Raw genomic sequence first — 19,200 nt, 5'->3', positions numbered from 1 at the left:
TAATATAATCTCCGGTACCAAAAAAGAATACTAAATTGTAAAAAATATGCGTTTTATTGTACATACTTTAAATTTATTAAAGTATACACTTATAAAAATAACTAAAAGGTAACAAGTAATATTTTGATTCAAATGTTGTCGCATTGTAGGATCGAACCCTAGACCGAAGGGATGAAAATATTTCGTTAGCAGTCAGAAACAAATAACAAACAATACAATCTGATACACACATTTTATTTCTTTACCGCTTACAAGTTTTTGATGTGGGGGTTATTTTTTTTTTAAACTATAGATATTCTACACCGTTCACCTCAATCTTCGCCTTTTACTAAATATTATATTCATTGAGGATATTCTTATGAGCCCAAACACGCTATATCTGCTGAAGTTACTGAGGATGAATAGATCTTCCTAAATTATGTTTCAGAACCGATATATATGCGTTTCAACCAAGCACCGATATGATCATTACATCAAGAATCAATCAAAGGTTGAGATTCTAACCCCCAACTTAGAAATACCACAAAATACTTACACTTGAGCAAAGAAGAAACTCCTTGAAGAAAAATAATCCCAATCCCCTGATGATTTTATAAAAAATGATGTAGGATTTTTATCACTTGCACAGATAAGGCCCAAGGGTATTTTTGCCCATGAGGCGCAACAGCTTCATTATTATAACGAGATTTCCAAAGAATTTTAGCAGTTCTCTGGCCTTGTTTGGCCACTAATATAATTATTGTAATTAGGATCAATGTTCCAATTTCGAAATTATTGAAAAAGGTGGTAGACAGCAATCCACAAATTATAATAATAAACATTCCTTGCATAGTTGGGTTCCATTACTTTTATTCATATAGGCTGATGAGTACATGTTAAAATCGGGATCAAAAAAATAAAACACAATATTTTAAGAGATTTTAATTAATGTATAACCACTTTAGACTTGCGAGATAAATACATTCCATGATTGTATCAACATTCAATACAGTCCATACGAATGATAACTACAGTTCCATTGGTGAAAACATAGATAAAAAAATTATCTATGCTTACATCAATGGACGTCGGCTTACACACTGACACGAGACTGGGCTAGCGTGTTCTAAATGCTTCAGAGCTCAACCTCATGCCAAGTTTCGTTTACTCTAAGCTTTACTGCGACTGGGTGAAGGTGGCCAGGAAGTCTGTGACGATCTTCTTGAGCGCCGCGTCGGACTCGGGGGTGATCTGTCCGTCCTTGGCGATGGTGGACAGCAGGCCCTGGTGGCTGGTCTTGATGTGCTGGGTGAACTCCTTCTCGAAAGCAGTGATCTTGGAGGGGTCCAGTTTGTCAAGGTGGCCACGGACACCGCAGTAGATGATAGCAACCTGGTAACATTTACGAATTTGTTAGTAATAGTTATTTTTTTTAAATAGACTTAAAGCAAAATTCGTTTAATATTTTTATACATCCACATATTCTAAAGCAAATACAGTAAAAATTTGATTTTGCTCAACTATATGTAATAACAATAATATCGAATTACCTGTTCCTCAATGGCCATGGGCACATACTGTCCCTGCTTCAACAGCTCAGTAAGACGCATACCGCGGTTGAGCAGCTGCTGGGTGGCGGCATCCAAGTCGGAACCGAACTGGGCGAAAGCGGCCACCTCACGGTACTGGGCCAACTCGAGCTTCATGGAACCAGCCACCTACACAAATACATAACCACATAAAATAAAAAAGAAGGACCTAGAAAATAAAATATTTCAATTGATGATTAGATTGTGAGTGGCTGATAATGCCATGTCATACTTTAGCAAAACAAGATACAGACATCCTTCATATTAAGTTTCTAAATATTGCTAGTTCCATCTTACTGAATTCACCAGCAACAAAGTCTTTTAGAATGGATTTTACACATACTGTATCCTCAAATTAATATCACTTTTTTTTTATTGGGCATGACGAAGTTACTCAAGATTGGTGATCAAGTGATTTCCAAACTGAGTTCGCAGGTGGGAAAGTCAGTCAGTCAGTCAACAGAATTTCATACTAATCAATAAATTCTGAGATAAATCACTTATAGAATACATCACCTGCTTCATGGCCTTGGTCTGAGCGGCGGATCCTACACGCGACACAGACAGACCGACGTTGATGGCCGGTCGGATACCCTTGTAGAACAGCTCAGTCTCCAAGAAGATCTGACCGTCAGTGATGGAGATCACGTTGGTGGGAATGTAGGCGGACACGTCACCGGCCTGGGTCTCGATGACTGGCAGGGCGGTCAGGGAACCACCGCCCATCTTGTCGGACCTGTGGGTGGTGAATCAGCTTTAAAAATTAAATTAAAAAAAGAGTATTTTTTTTTTAATCCAGTGAGTGCCATAATATGTAAGTAATTTAAGGAGTACAGTTATGAGTTTTAAATGTTTTGAGAAGTTTGAAGAGATTATAAAAATCTTTTGAAATGTTATATAACAAAAAATGATGTATCAATTAATCATTTCAATATGTAAACTATATTACCAATTTTTCTTCAAGACTGTGACTTTGATATTAACATTTCAAGTCACAATAAATATGGTGTTTAAACTGTTTATACTAACATCTTGGCGGCACGTTCGAGCAGACGCGAGTGGAGGTAGAACACATCACCAGGGTAGGCCTCACGACCTGGGGGACGACGCAGCAGCAGGGACATCTGTTTCAACGAAGTTTATTGTAGGAAATTATTTCATGAATAGATGTATGATAAATAAAATCTATATTTTTAAATCTCTAACTAGATTATTTAAAAAAATATCAAAGAATATTATTAAAAAATTTTCTTAGCTGACATATTTAAACATCAAATTACACATCTCAACTTGATTATGATAATGGCGTTTAAATGTGTGTACCTGACGGTAAGCGACAGCCTGCTTGGACAAGTCGTCGTAGATGATGAGGGCGTGCTTGCCGTTGTCACGGAAGAACTCTCCCATGGCGCAGCCAGAGTAGGGCGCCAGGTACTGCAGAGGCGCGGCGTCAGAGGCGGTGGCCGATACGATGATGGTGTAGTTGATGGCACCTGTAATGGATACATATTTAGATAAATTAGGAACTATTTGTTTCGTTCATATACCTAGTTGGGCTTTTGGCTGTAGATCCCCTGTGATCAAAATCAAATCGAATCAAATATCATTATATCTTTTTAAAATCGTGAATAGAGCTACTGTTACATAACCAAAAAAAGCTTCAATAATTGACATAATATGAGCTCAAATGTAGTTATGTAAAGTCATGTAGTATTTTTGTTGACAATAACGACTTAACAATACCATGTCCTTATATGATATTAAACTCACCGGCATCAGTCAACCTCTTTACAATCTGGGCGACGGTGGACCTCTTCTGTCCGATGGCGACGTAGATGCAGTACAGCTTCTTCTTCTCGTCCTCGCCCTTGTTGAAACGCTGCTGGTTGATGATGGTGTCGATGGCGAGCGCGGTCTTGCCGGTCTGACGGTCACCGATGATCAACTCACGCTGACCACGGCCGATGGGCACCAGCGAGTCTACGGCCTTGATACCTGTTCAACAAAATTCTTAAATGAAAACATTGTTTTGGAAAAATAAAATTTAATGTTGTTGTAGAGCTGATAATAATTCAGGGAGAATGTTATAATAGCTTGTATCTCATATATTTGGTAATTTGTGGCGAATACACACTCTTTTTATTTTTGAAAATGGCAAACAAGTTATAGTAAATTAATCTAAAGAAATGGTATAGAAATAAAAATCAGTTCACTGAAGTATTATCTATGTTCATTTTATGTAATTATCTGTTATCATTACTGTATAATGGCTGATTAATATTTTTCAGCAATATAAATAAATCAATTTAATGAAGCATATTCTTTACATTAGTACAGCAAATGAGTTAAGAGTTGAACAAAATAAATAGGCTATCAAAAAACAACAAAAAATTTACCCAACACATGGATAGTATGTTTATGATAGAAATCACAATAATTATAATTGAAGATACTACATTTTCTATAACTCCACAACCCTTACAATCATTATTGCATAACAAGACAGTTCTGCACATTCTCTATTAAAATACTTTACATAAAACAAACTCACCAGTCTGCATAGGCTCGCGCACAGACACACGGGGGATGATACCGGGGGCCTTGATACCGACACGCATACGCGACTTGGTGTCAATGGGGCCTTTGCCGTCGATGGGGTTACCCAGGGCGTCGACGACACGGCCAAGCAGCTGCTCGCCTACGGGCACGTCTACGATAGCGCCGGTACGCTTGACGATGTCACCCTCCTTGATCAGCTTGTCGTTACCAAACACTACCACACCAACGTTGTCGGGCTCCAAGTTAAGAGCCATACCCTATAAGGTTTAAAATTGATTGTTAATTTTGGCAGTTAATTTGTGTTTTCTTAGTTTACTCTCTTTTTGGAGTGTTGAAATATAAATGGTTTAAACAGTATGCAATGTAACATTGTGTAATTTCAATAGAAACTTTACATTTTTATGATTAGTTTGTCAATCTTTAGGATTGATAGGAAAGATCACTCTAAATTCATGAATCTATAATTTGACAAAAAAAACTTCCAGTGCTACAGTTACATAATGAATTGAATTGAATATGAATTTCATACTATATTTTTTTAGAAGTTATAGAATGTATTAAACATGAAGTGCATACAAACCTTAAGGCCAGAGGAGAATTCCACCATCTCCTCAGCTTGGATGTTCTTGAGACCATATACACGAGCAATACCGTCACCAATGCTCAGCACACGGCCGGTCTCTTCCAGATCAGCCTATATGTAAAATAAAATGCATTAAGACTACACTACTAACATAATCTGCATGGGATTAGGATTAATTCTAATTTTTTTTTTTTGGTGAATACAAATAATTTGTTACATTCATAAAAGGACAGTGAGGTTGAAATGGTTTTATAAAAGCCTTTTGAAATGGGACAAGTTTCTTCTGTATTTCTCCACTGTTGTTCTACATCATGTGAGTTGAGAAGAACAATTTACCTTCCTCTGAACCATGGCTTTGTTAATTACTTGAATAAAATTCTGTTTTTTTTTAATTACATTATGGATGTAGAAAAAGCATAAGAAAAGCAAGTTGGAAATGAATATGCTATTATTTAAGACTTAATAATAAGAATATTTTTATTCTCATTAGGAGAATAACCAAGGAGGTAATAATTTTTAAATATTGTTTTTTTTATAGTTTTGAACTTAGTATTTTTTCAAAAAACACTAATCCTATAAGTACCTAACTGTAATTAATAATTTTGAATTTACAAATGGACAGATCATAAAAATCAGCTGTTACACAAGTTGAATGAACTATTCAAATAGGTCATGGATCAATACTGGTGACCTAAAAATCCGTAGACAGTTCTTTTTGAGCATCACAGCGTCGTCCTTTGAAGTCCTCGCGCACCTGATAACAGAACATGAGTTTATGTAACATCACAAAACTGACCTTGGGCGCGGCTCCAAGGATCCTCTCCTCGAGGATTGTGGAGATTTCGGCAGCCCTATGCGGGGTCGAGATGTGGAGCTTGCGGGAGGCAACGGCCACAGCGGGCGCCGCGACCTTCGACACCTGCACATAACCAACATGTCTAGTCAATATCGCACTTACACTCATTACTTACACTAAATTAATTCTAAGTTCAAGTAAAACTCACGCGGAACCGGCATTATCGACGTTTTTACTTAGTCTATCAGGATTACAAACTGACAGAAATTCCATCGCCCATTATTACATAACACCGATTCGTACACATACCCAAATAATTTATTGACATAAATTGTATAATTGTTAAAAACGCTTTAGCGTATAACTATGTTGTTACATAACTAATAATGTAAAATCAATAATGTGTACTAAGTAACCAAAAAATAAGTTACCCGTGGGCAACCTTCCAGACATGATTACCGGGTCATTTATTACGCCAAGGAACAATTATTTCACTTAACTTAATAAATTAAAAGTATTTACCTGTGTAGCGGCATTAGGCAAGCGCCTGGCCACGGAGCCGGCAATACGAGCGGAGATGAGCGACATTTTTCACAAACTCTTATAACTATGGCAGACAGAAGAGACCGTATAGTTCTCCGCTCGCGACTCGTTGCGGCAGAACCGGAAATGACATATCGATCCTTGTCTATAGTCTTTACGTAATACAAGTTTCGTTCGGAAACAATATGGAAAAAATAATACCTTAGAATTTTTATAATTCAGCGATGTAGTTCTAACTTTTATTTAATTTCTTTATAGGAATAAAAGAAAAATATAATCAAGACCGAATAATAATATTAATCTATGCAATTGTATTTCGAATAAATTGTAACTTTACGTTTTATGACACATGTATTTCCGGTTTACCTATGAACTTGTGCCGGCTCTGAGATCAGAGACCAATAAACTAGATCTGAGATGCCGGCAGACTCATTGTCACGCCATTTTTCCAATTTTATTTGGACAGTTCGATGTGTAGTATTTAGAACTTTTTAGATTTATTTATTTATAAATTCACGTACATTGACAGTCGAAGTAAACATGTGAGCTGATATAAAGCATAAAATATATAGGTTTCTAAATAATTAATTGTATTTTAAAATAGTCATTTTTAAATCTACCAATAAAATTACATTATTATATTGATTGATGGTCAAAAACGGAAAGTAACTACCCACAAAACCATAATGTCGAGTTGTCAACTGTGATCAGCTGTCAGTCAGCTGTCATGTCAATTGATAGTTGTCAGTTTCTTCACGGCGTATTTTTATATAAAATTAGCATTATTATCGTATTTTCTTTCATAAATCAGTAAACTAGAAAGAGCGAGCACGAACTCAGGTGCCAACATGCGTATTATTATACAGAGCGGGACATTCTGTGATTGGATTTGATTGAGATTTCAATACTTCTTTTTTCCTCTTGTGAAGTCTTGTGTAGTGTGTTGTACGGCGATAACATAGTGTTTATTGCGTTCAGCGGTCAATAACATAATAATCAATGCATTTGTGTATCTCGTGGCCATGGCTATGTTCGACAAATCGAGTTTTACGAGATGTCGTATAGACGACACTGAAAAGCTGCTGTGTACTGTAGAAAATGCACACAATATTAATAAACACACCGTGAGTATTACTAATATGAAGCAATAACACGGTCTAATAAAGACCTCTCACTATTTCTTAGGATAATATTTCGTCACGATGCCTTTTCGTTAGAATGCAACTGACAATGTTTTGAGATTAGGTATGAAAACTATCATTGTAATCGGATTACTATTAATTCTATATGACTTGCGTATTAGTTATTTACTAAAAGGCGACATATTTAAAAAATATTTACCATGACATATCCTTATTAATGTTATATTTCTAAATGAAAACAAAACTTATTAGAATGTAAATAACTCATTAGATTTTGATTTATCATAAATAGATTATCTCCGCCCTATAAAATTATGAACTATATAGAATTATGTTGGTAGTGTGGTGTTAACAAATTTAAAACCATTTGAAATTCATTGCCTATTTAAGTAACTAGAAACTTATTTTAAAATGTTATCTATCCATATATTATACAATTTAAATCTATTTGTTAAGATGTTTACATACTTATCTTTTGAATAAATAGATTTTACATTGTATAAGTTGTGCAATACCTTTTAATATACTGATATATTTTGCTGGATATATCTATTTAATCTTTATACTATCCCATTTGTAATAACCACAATGAAAATACTACTTAATATGCTGCACAATAATATTTCCCATCTACACATGTTATTGAACAACTAGTAGTTTAATTATGTAGGTTTATACATGTTATATACAATTATATCACGCTATATATACACATCATCACACAAGGTTAAAAGGTTAATTGCATAAAGCATATTTTTTTTTTCAAAAAAATTTATCTAGGTTAAATAACATAGAAAAAAGTGCTGATTTAATGTATGAAACTTGGTGTTGTAAAAAATGTTTCTAAACTAATTTTATAATAATATAATTTAGCCTTTCAATTGTTGATATAAGATGGATTAATAAACAGAAAGTATAACATTAGTTAGTGATCATTACCGCTTACAGATGAATACTGCAGTATATATAACAAGTATGGGGATGGTTCTTTTAATAATCAGTATAAATAAAGCAATGGTATTTCCTATGTTAAACAAAGATTAAGTTAAATATACTCAGAAACTAGTTTGAAACAAGCTTATAAAAATTCCATGTTGAAATTAAGATAAGGTTTTTAGAACAGTATTCCAGTTTTGTAATAATATTGATCACAAGGTCAGTGTCATACCAAGTTAAATATTTAATTTTGTTACATGTGCTAATAAGTGTTGATGTATTTGGAATTATTTTATTAATATTATACCAGTTTTACATTAAGTAGTTTTGCTTTAATGATTATATTCCTTAGTTTCTTCTACGTATGGAAACATGTTTCAAAACTTCTATGATACAAGTCCTTAATTATGTTATATTTATAGGGGCGTGTCTACAATTCCAGAAAGTGATAATATTTCAGAATGGCAAATATAATTATTGAATGATAATAAAAAATATGAATAATGTCATGCATGACTTAAATGTGTTTAGTTACAACAAGTTCTATGAGAATATTATGTTAAAAGCAATTGAATAATATTAATTACATTTATGTTAATTTGTATGTCTTATCACTGTGGACACACATTGAAACTAATTGGAAATCTAAGCAGTACTAAATTCAATTTCATAATAATATAAACCTAATTATAAAAAATATAAAATGCTTCAAAATAAAAATAATTATTTTTTTAATTAGAGTCAGTATTTTATGTCTACAGTCATAAAAATTTACTTATCATTTTTCTTAATAATATTATTTTCAAGATCTATATTACAATAAACCTCTTTTAGTCATTGAACAATAAGTATTTGGTAATATTATCTGTAGTTATTTAAAAATACACTATACATAGTATCATCAAAACACCTAAAATATTATCACTATTTCAATTAATTTATAAACAAAATGACTATGACACTTATTTGTTAGTCATTATTTTATGTTCCGGGAATCGCATTGTTCAATGGACTAACCATTTAATACAACCGTTTAATGCCATACTTCGTTAATACTAGCTATTTTTTAATAATCAATACGCAGTTTAAATCACATTCTTTTAGGAATACATACTACAAGTACAAAAGGGACCACATAAAGAGAACAAATGGAGTGTGTCTCGCCGTTACAGAGATTTCGCGGCTTTGCACTCAGTTTTACAACAGGCCAACATTGAGCTGCCGTTACCACCAAAGAAGCTGATTGGGAACATGCAACCATCATTTATAGCAGAGAGACAAATAGCTTTACAGGTAATTTACTATAAGTATAATGTATATATATGGGTTTGTGTTTTTTTCCAGATTTGAAAATCATTAATTCGAATCCCAGATCATGTAATAGTTAAATGGGGTTTTCCAGTACCATTTGTCTGAGAGTAGGTCACATAGAAAATTTATAATGCAGGCGGTCGGTTTTAAATTAAAAGTCATCGATTCGTTTGAGGGCGTTTAATAATTAAAATTGGTTTTTGACAAACGCTAACTCAGTGTGAACGGCGTAGGTTTCTTGCAAGCAACGATAGCCTAGTTCGTTGTACAACGACCTGCTGAGACGAATGTCCGCAGGTTCAAAACTCAAGGGCACACATCTCTGACTTTTCTAAAACGATGTGTGTGTATTGTGAATTATCGCTTGCTTTAACGGTGAAGAAAAACATTGCGAAAAGTCCTGCCTACCTAAATTCTCTATAGAAATTTTGAGGGTGTAAAGTCTACCAATCCACACTTGACCAACGTGGTGTACTAAAGCCTAATCCCTCTCAGTAGTAGAGGAGGCCCGTGCCCAGCAGTGGACCAGTATATATTACAGGGCTGATATTATTAAAATGACGTAGGGTGGCGCTTTTTTTTTCTTTTCAAGATATAACAGCTGGATGTGTAAGTGACTATCTCAGGATCAGAAAGTTAAGGAATTAGGTATACGGTTAATAAGTAATGCATGTTCTTGTTCTTGTTGTTAAATGTAAAGAATAAAGAAATATTTCAGAAAAATATTATCTTATGAATAACAAACATTAATTAAAATATTGTGTATACAAACACTGCTAAACAATGTGCCAATAAATAGATGACCTTTTAACTTTATATAAATGCAAATATTTAGTATCGCAATTAATTATTGCAAATAGTGCAACGTCTGCGTAAATAAAGCGTAAGTAAAAGTTAATAAATTAAAAAGAAAACTCATCAAAATATCCATTTTGCGATTTTAACTACTTCATACCCGAGCAAGACTGGCGACTTTACAATCACGTTTACCCGATTCTAAGTAGAATTTAAACTTGTTACATCCATGTTGCCCAAAAATCAACCTTATATCATACCATTCTTGTTTCAGAATTACATAAATGAAGTGCTAAAACATCAAATATTAGCACTTTCGTTGCCATTGAGAAGCTTTTTGGACCCAAATAATTATTCGCTGGCGATTGCAGGTAATTTGATTCCTTTGTTTATACCAATGTATGTAGTACATCACACATCCAGCAGCTATGTACGTGACCAGACTACTTGATAATTGCCGAAGATTCCTTTGATGCAATCCGATTGTAACAGTTCGGTATGGAAATCTTTTAGGGAGGCCTGCTTTCAGCACTGGACTTCATAATATGATGATGATATTATTTTGTGGCAATCCAGTAATCGAATTAATTTTTTATCGACTAATACTTAGTAACAATGTTTATTTTAAACACCATAATGATCATCTATAATTTATAAAAGGAAAGTCATTACATAATGTTCAAATACTCTGTAGGAAAGGGTTTCTCGCTGAGGACTTTAATCTTTATTAGAAATGGATTCATAATCATTGGTAATAAACATCTACGTAAGATGATTGAGTAGCGTATGTTGAAGATGCGTGGTACGATATACACCTACGCTGGTGACTTGTCAGACCGATTCTGGCCCGAAAGAGACGACCACAATTTTGACAGTGGATTCCTGTATTTGTATATTATGGTGGGAGTGAAATGTTGTGGTCGCGCCGAATCACAGTAGAATAAGGACCATTCCTATGTTCTAAGCGAATATTTGCAGTTATGTATCTGCCGAAATATACGATAGTTATTTTTCTTAATTAATTTACAGTATGTAAAATTATAAAATACTAAAACACTTATAATATTACATCTGATGTACAACTAATATTATGTCCTAAAATAATTTCAGTTTATTGAAAATATAAGAGGGCTTGTCGAAACTGTAATATCTAAAATATCTCGTCACTAAACCACATCGTAACATTAAACTACGCTTCCTCTCGCGGATTGCGAAGGCCGTCATACAATAACGGTATGCAATTTGATAGTTAGCGATTGACCGGCCAGTATTGTGTTGCAGAACAGGCCCTGCAGACTGTGTCCATTGCGCTGAGAGGCGACGGTAGGTACGAACTCAAGGGGCCGGTGCCCGATATCGGATGGCGAATACGGAAACATTATTTTATGGTGAGTTTCTTTTTACTCGTATTGATCGTAAGGACGATTTTGCGTTCTCATTATGATTTCCTGATGGCATTGGCCAGCTAACGGGCGTTCAAACGATCCTAATCTCAATATTCGATCTGATTTGAAAAAACCAATCAAAATAAGTCATATGTATGGATGTCAAAAATCTTTGTTCTGATTGGTCAAATTTCGCGCTCGTTCGAAAATTAAAATCGACGGTTAATGAATCATTATACTTTGCGGATATGCAATGTCAGTGGGTAGAAGCTGAATTTATATGTAGACGACAAGAAGGCTACACTCGGAAGCTTAATTTATTTGTAGACTACAGCGAGGCTATGTTGATATCAAATTACTAAAGTTGGACAAATATGGAGTAACTTTTGTAGGTACAACATGCTGCAGACTACATCACGTGAAAGAAGTATAACATTGATTATCGAAATGTAGGTTACGTCCAGATTTACCTACATTTATTTAGCATACACTTTATTTATCCGTTTTAATATAAAAAAGAAACAGATAAAGGATGTGAAAATAATGATTCACAACACAGCAAGCCACTGACTGCCTTATCGGTGGAGATAAAAATACATTGCAACTTTGTTTTGACTGCTCCCTGCGTGGGGTTCGTACAGCTCTTTGTAAAAGTAATAATGGCATTGTAACGATGCGATATTGTCTGTTGTACCTATTTACTTGATTCAGACATATAAAGTAGTTTTATTAAGACATTTGATGCCCAATATGTTGAGCAACATTCACGAGAGCGTCATGTTGCCAGCAACATAAAAAAAAAATAAGAAGAAAAGTTCTGTTACTGTTCTCGGCTGTCGGGCCATTATTATTGCCGAGAGAATGCAATGTGTTTTGTTTGTAATATCTGTATCAAGCTACATATTTCTATTACAAATCATCATCATCATCATCATTTTTTTATTACAAATCTACACTAAAATATAAAGGTGAAGAGTTTGGTTTGAATACGCTAATCTCAGCAACTAATAAACCGATCTTAATAGTTGTTTCACTAATAATGAACCACATTACCCCTGAGCCTATAGACTACTTTTACTCCGGAAAAATATTTATATAAAAATTTTATATTTATTTTAGATGCATTTTGATTAAAAGAAAGTGTGTTTCCGTTGTTTTTATTTTACAGTATTCGGAAATGACTCGTTTTGTTACAGGTGACTGATACAAGTACTAAGACAAACTGTTTACTTTCCTGGCAAAATTATGGACCTGACAGATGTTTGTGCGACAAAGATTTACAAGTTACATTTAAGAGTTTTCAAAGTTTATCTGTGAGTAACATTTGGACTCTAATCTGTTATTAATAAAATATAGTTATTTAGTTTGTCTTGTTATAAGGTCTTGTAAAAAGGTATCTTTTTTAATAATAAGGTAATAGGAAATGTGCTATTTAATTGGTGTTTTTTAAGATTTTTTTGGGATATTTTAGGCCTATGAAACATATATATTTTTAATATTATAAATAAGCTGACCTGGCGAATTTTGTAGCGTCATATTTTTTCTTCTGTCTCATTCGCACACACACTTTACTGAGATTTTTAAATATTTGCTATTATTTTTTTTTATACAAACCTGACAATAAGGAACACATAAAAGGAAGATTTATCCAATTTTGTGAAATAGTATGAAAGTTATGCGCGTACAAACATTTTGGGGATTCATTTTATTTATATAGATTTAAAAAAATTGGAAGATGTTTGGATGTTTACCAACCACGCATAAAGTATGTATGAGATTTGAATAAAAGGCAGAACACAGATGACGATTTCCTAGATTGTCATACTACTTATTTTTCGGGACAATGCATTCCGGCGGTGTTTTTTTGCGAAAAGGCTTATCTGTTTATGTTATACATTGACTAATTGTTCACAGCATCCATACATAGACCAAATATTAGCTATTCATAATTTGGAAACAGGCGCGTACGTTGTTAGAAGGATACATGAAAACGGAAGTCTAAGGGACATCCTGTATGGAACTGAATATAGCAAGAATTACTTATCCAAATATGGCAACCCTAAAGTGAGGAAACCGTTCACTACAGGCCAGATTGCACATTACGGATATCAGATATTGCAGGCTTTAAAGTTTTTACATGAAAAAGGCATACCTCACGGTGAGTTAAGTTATAAACACATTATTTAAGTAAAATTAGTACAAAAGCGGTATAATATTCTATAAAACTAATAATTTTCCTGTGATTTATTTTATAAATAAAACTAGAAATATATCTTAAGTTGTACATCTAATACTTAAAATTTATAATTTCTTAAATCTAATAAATCTTGCAACAAACAGCTGCTTATTAATTTTTTATCGGTTTCCTAATTTTATCGACTTTACCAGGTCACATACACCCGGGCAACATAGCGATAGAGAACCAACGAGCGTTGCTCATGGATGTCGAGAACTTCGTGCTAGGTGTGCCGTGCCTCCACCAGCCCCAACTCTTGGATTTGAGGAGAGTGTCGACTATGGAGGCGGTCGATGTCTACTGCTTCGGTAGGACGCTGTACGAGATGGCCTTCGCATCGCCAATGGAACAGTATTACTGCGATTATTATCAAAGTGAGATTAATCAAGACTTAGGTAAGTTATTTTTTATAATCGTTCGTAAGGATTAAGATGTTAATGGATTTATTGTTTTAAAATAATAAATAAAATAAAATATAATATGTCAAAACAATGTATAAGAATATTTATTATTATTTCTAAATATTAATTAAAATGACGTATATAACTATGGAAATTTTAAATTAGGGATAAAATTTATAAGGAATACAAGGTACAAACCAAAGTAGCCAGCTCGGGCTGACAAGTAGGGGGAAATAAAAGGATAGCGCGTCGCGATCCGATAAGTGATGACTACCTGAAGAAGAAAGGCGGAAAGAAACTCCGGGTTTACTTTTTTGTCATCAATTGTGTATTAAATTTATGTAAATTAATTTTTTATCTACCAACATTTTTAATACATAATATGTTTGCCATCCTTATACTAAAGTATTTTTACACTCGATGAAGCCACAAATACTATTTCATCTTCAAATACTTACGATATCGATCTCTCCTCAGAATCAGTCCTTCAAATGTGCCTATCAAGCTACTCGTGTAAGCACGGCGGTCCCACGCTGGACCAACTGCTCCAAGCTCCATTGTTCTCTGGCGCCCCGTATAATGGCCTCACGTTGGGCGTCAGAGATGAGGCTAGACCGCATCTCAAGTTCCCGCTGCCGCTCAAGGAAGAGCTAAGAGCCGCCGCCGCGAACACTGAAGCCAGGTTGAAGAGTCAGCAGAAATTGGTACGTTTTTTGTTGTTCAAACAGGAATACTAAAGAATTTGTACTGTTCTGCCTGGCGAAAGATATAAGTAGATCATACTAATCACATTTTATGTTTACAGGTGCGAAATGCGAAGCGAGAAGTGCGAATACAAGAAATATTAGGTTCTGAAGAGGAATTGAAAAAGCAAAAACGAAAAGCGGTAATTGTTTTATGTCGTGAAATGTATTGATACAGAGTGGATAGATTGATATATGATTAATAGCATAATAATTCATTGATATTTTTACGGTACTTTAATTAACAACATTTCATTTTTTCAACATACTCAAATGTTTATATTTTATGAAACTAGATCTAAAATTATATGACTTTTTTTTTCTTCTTTCAAAATTCAGATATTTTCATTCATGATTTTCATTTTGAATTTTGTTTTATTCTAAGACGACGTAAGCACCAAATGACGTCACATATACGGCTCAAGCTCTGCTTTGCAGTAAAAAAGAAGTGAAGTGACAGTTTTTTTCTTTCTCTCTCTGCTTGAAAGTGACAGCTGTGACGGACCTAATGTAATATTGACATTTGACATTGATAAATGACGGTGTCTTAGTTTTTTTTTAATAAAAAGTAAGGTGGACCAAGGAACAACTTCATTCAACTGTATGTGTGACGTCATCAAGCATTTCTCGGTTTTTAATTTTTTTCTTTGAAATTAAGTATTAAAAATACATAATCGAACCCAGAGTAGAAAAATTAAGAAACGGTATTTTTGTTTTAGGCACGGTTACATTTTGAAATGTTGTCAATTTGCAGAAGAAGCGCGAGAGTATTTGGAAGTCGACGTCGTCGTTGGCGGAGACGGTGCGGTCGCAGAGCGCGAGCACGGCGTCGTCGCCCACGCCGCCCGCACTCTGTATGTATAGTTATAATTAAACCTCTTCACAGACGTTTTCAATAAATGATCCCAATCTCAATCTTTAATCCGATTCCGAAAATGAACCAATCAAATCACTAATTTGTAAGCATGTCAAAAAAACTTTATTCTGATTGGTCCATTTTTTATATGGATTGGAAAAAGCTATTTGGATCGTTTATTGAAAATGGTGGTTAGACTGTGCGATTGTTGCAAACAATAATGGTAGGCATGTTTAGCAATTATAATTGACTTAAATATCTGTGAAAGGACTCGTGTAGGTCAACACGGGCGCGAATTGCTTCGCTATTGCGCATATTCATGCGGGATAACTTTTTAAAGCAATAACACATATTACAATTATTGTTAGCGATAATTCATCCGTCTAAATGAGGTTTAACAACATGTCATAGGCATAGATGAACTGCGGTGGTGGTGAGCTCGTGCATGTACAAATTTAACGAAAGTGTATAGTAGCCGCATGGTACGTCGCATGAAAAACCAAGGTTAAACCGACCAATCACGAGTGTGCTCACGACTCGTGCCTCTTTCTGTATTGTAACTTTACGCGGTTATTCCACAAAGTTTTAAATAAGTGTCTATTATGAAAATCCCAATTTTTTTATTGTTACTAACTCACGCCCTCCCTTACAATGTTCCTCTAAAGGGGGTTACAGTGAGATAAACCCCCTGGGCCAACATGTTTAAAAGTGCATGCGTTGCACCCAACCATCGAAGTGGGAAAAAGGCTGGTACAAGTTAAATATCATTTATAATGTATAAAATATAATATAAAAAAATATCCTGGTATCTATGTTTTTTTATGCAAGTGCTTGACTCAACGACCAAGCCACTCGCCTGATGGTAAGTGAAATATCAGCCAAATTTTAAATTACAAACTATCGTGTTGCATTCCACTGTTCTCGTCAGTCGTCACCCTTAAACATTAAGTATCGTGATGGGTGGTAATCATGCTGGGTACAATGGTCTGACGTGTCGGGTGTGGTGCAGCGGCGGCGGAGTCCCCGGGCGCGTGCGCGGGCGCGCGGTCGGCGCCGGGTGCGAGTCCGAGCGCGTCCCGCTCCGCGCTGCTCGACGCCATCTGCGCCTTCGACAAGAACAAACTCGCCCGCGTCTTATAAACAACTCGACAACGATTGTCAGACCGATGTTTGTGTCGGAACGAAAAAGGTCACTTGATACGTGTGGATAACATATATCGATTATGCTTGGAGAAGATTCTATTATTCTGGTTGATTATTAGATTATGATATCGATAAATCTGTATCGACTTGTCACAAATTATCAAATTTTATTTATGTTCAATATAATTGGAGTTTCAATTTTACGTACACCTATTCGGCTGTGGCAGCTCATAGATCGATTAGCGGTGGATTTACCTTCTAAATGTGCATGTGAAAATAATAAGAAATTGGTGTATAATTAGTTATCGGCGATACAGCGTGTTGTAAGCGTATAGCGAGTGATCGATTTTAGCAAACACCTTTGACCAATACAACAAACGTAGCTAGCTAGCTTCCGTTAAATATTTTTAAGTTAGTAAACACACACGTGTGTGTTAAATCGGTCACGTGCCCCATTTAATAAATATTATAATTGCACAAAACAGTGGTAAGGTGGAAGTAAATTTTACACTTTATCTATACTTTAGTTGTTCAGCATTACATGACAAGTAACGCACCTAATAAAATAGTATTTCTCTGGCTATGCAAAACGTTGGCAGGACCAACTAGAATTAAGTACCCCAGTTGTTTAGCCTTTGAGTAGGTGACAAAAATATTCAAAGAGAAATATAGGACATTCTACACGCTGTATCATCAATGAATTCAGTTCACGAAAGGTATTTATGAAGAATTTATTAAAATGTATTTTTTTTTTGTTGAATGGTGTTGATGAAACAATGTATGAACTATGAATTTTGTCTAGGTCGGTGCACCTTGCATTTAAATATTAATGATTATTTTTGAAATGAGATTCAAACTAATGGTGCATTTTATACAAAAAGCAATACACATATAAAACTGTGAAGATTATGCCGAGAATCTATCGAATTTAAGATCATGATTTTATATACTAATTTGAATCATAATTAAATTTTCTAGATGATCGGTTTATGTGTAAATTGTATACATACTTATAGAAATAGACCCAGTGGACAAATTAAATTATAGATCTCTAATATTGTATTCGTTTTATTTAAATTTAAGATTAATTAAATATCGATCTGTTTTTAAATTTATTATTGGTTTATGAAATGTAATAATTATATATTTTTAAGAATATTTTCAATAATCGACACGAGCTCGCAAAAAAATTTCACATTTGTGACCATTTAAAAAAAAACAATTAAAAATAAAATGTGACTACTCTTATTATTCTATTTTTAAATTCACCTCAATTGTAAAAAAAACACATTGAAAACAGTACAAGATAATAGTTTCAAAGAAATAATTTAATTAATCTGTAATTAATGTACGGATTAGGATATCGATAATTATAAATCTTATAATGACGTATTATTTTAGTGTTTAAGTTTTTAAATAGCAAAACCTGCGGGAGATGTATAAAATATTGGATGAACAGTGTATAGTTATTTTTTGGTTTAAATAAATCTTCAATCGTAGTCATTATCGAATGTTTTTATTGCGCCTCCTGCGCATGTAAGCGGTCGACGGGTAGATTTGCGTATCGACACTTGAAAGGCAATCATATCTAAGCGACAAATATACCGACAATGAATAATATAAATATTTTGAATCGCCATTTTTTTCTGCCTCATTTGATCTAGGTTTTATAATATCTTTATAAAATAAAAAGTTTAATTGTTATGTTAAAATTTCATATTAAAATCAAAACTTTAAAGCACTCTACTCAAAAATTTACTGATTGTCGCTTAGATATGATTGCCTTTCAAGCGTCTGTATGTACTATGACGGTTTGTTTAGACTTTAGACAGTGCTTTATGCACAGGGTCTTATAATTATTTTACATATTTTTTGTAGTTATTGTTTTTTGTTATATTGTCATCCATGAAATTTAAAATTTATTTATAATTTTTTTCATTCTTGTTATTTATTTAATAACTATGCACAGTTCGTCTATAAACCAAAAATATCTTAGGAATTTTACAGAATTATTTATTTGTATTAAGTATAAAGTGATATAAACTGGTCAAGCATTGGTTTACATTGAAATTGTTTATTTCATAATATATGTATGTAACAGCTTTAATATTAGTGCTAAGTTACATGAATATGTTTAATATATTTTGTTGTAAGAATATGAGAATATAGAATTGAGACGATAATTGTCTTTAATTTTCCAAAT

At 33.9% G+C, this 19,200-nt stretch overlaps 2 protein-coding genes across 2 annotated transcripts; one reads left to right on the top strand and one right to left on the bottom strand.

Annotated features, from left to right (window-relative positions):
- Positions 1 to 903: 903 nt before the first annotated feature.
- Positions 904 to 6,199, bottom strand: LOC115447353 (ATP synthase subunit alpha, mitochondrial). The gene is made up of 10 exons (XM_030174379.2): positions 6,029 to 6,199; positions 5,507 to 5,629; positions 4,708 to 4,821; positions 4,120 to 4,384; positions 3,339 to 3,563; positions 2,892 to 3,061; positions 2,598 to 2,692; positions 2,085 to 2,304; positions 1,530 to 1,697; positions 904 to 1,371 (listed from the first exon to the last, which is right to left on the bottom strand). Exons 1-10 carry the CDS (start codon positions 6,092 to 6,094, stop codon positions 1,156 to 1,158), a joined length of 1,662 nt encoding a protein of 553 aa, XP_030030239.1. The 5' UTR covers positions 6,095 to 6,199; the 3' UTR covers positions 904 to 1,155.
- Positions 6,200 to 6,753: 554 nt separating this feature from the next.
- On the top strand, positions 6,754 to 17,634 carry LOC115447370 (PX domain-containing protein kinase-like protein). Its single transcript, XM_030174402.2, has 11 exons — positions 6,754 to 7,173; positions 9,232 to 9,420; positions 10,508 to 10,604; positions 11,515 to 11,621; positions 12,815 to 12,931; positions 13,533 to 13,776; positions 14,007 to 14,249; positions 14,733 to 14,959; positions 15,061 to 15,141; positions 15,753 to 15,852; positions 16,864 to 17,634. The coding sequence occupies exons 1-11, from the start codon at positions 7,072 to 7,074 to the stop codon at positions 16,992 to 16,994; spliced, it is 1,638 nt and encodes a 545-aa protein (XP_030030262.2). The 5' UTR covers positions 6,754 to 7,071; the 3' UTR covers positions 16,995 to 17,634.
- The last annotated feature ends 1,566 nt before the right edge of the window (positions 17,635 to 19,200 follow it).

This window comes from Manduca sexta, chromosome 16 (genome assembly GCF_014839805.1).
Source record: "Manduca sexta isolate Smith_Timp_Sample1 chromosome 16, JHU_Msex_v1.0, whole genome shotgun sequence".
Taxonomy (NCBI): Eukaryota; Metazoa; Arthropoda; class Insecta; order Lepidoptera; family Sphingidae; genus Manduca; species Manduca sexta.
This window is presented reverse-complemented; position numbering and strand designations above follow the sequence as displayed.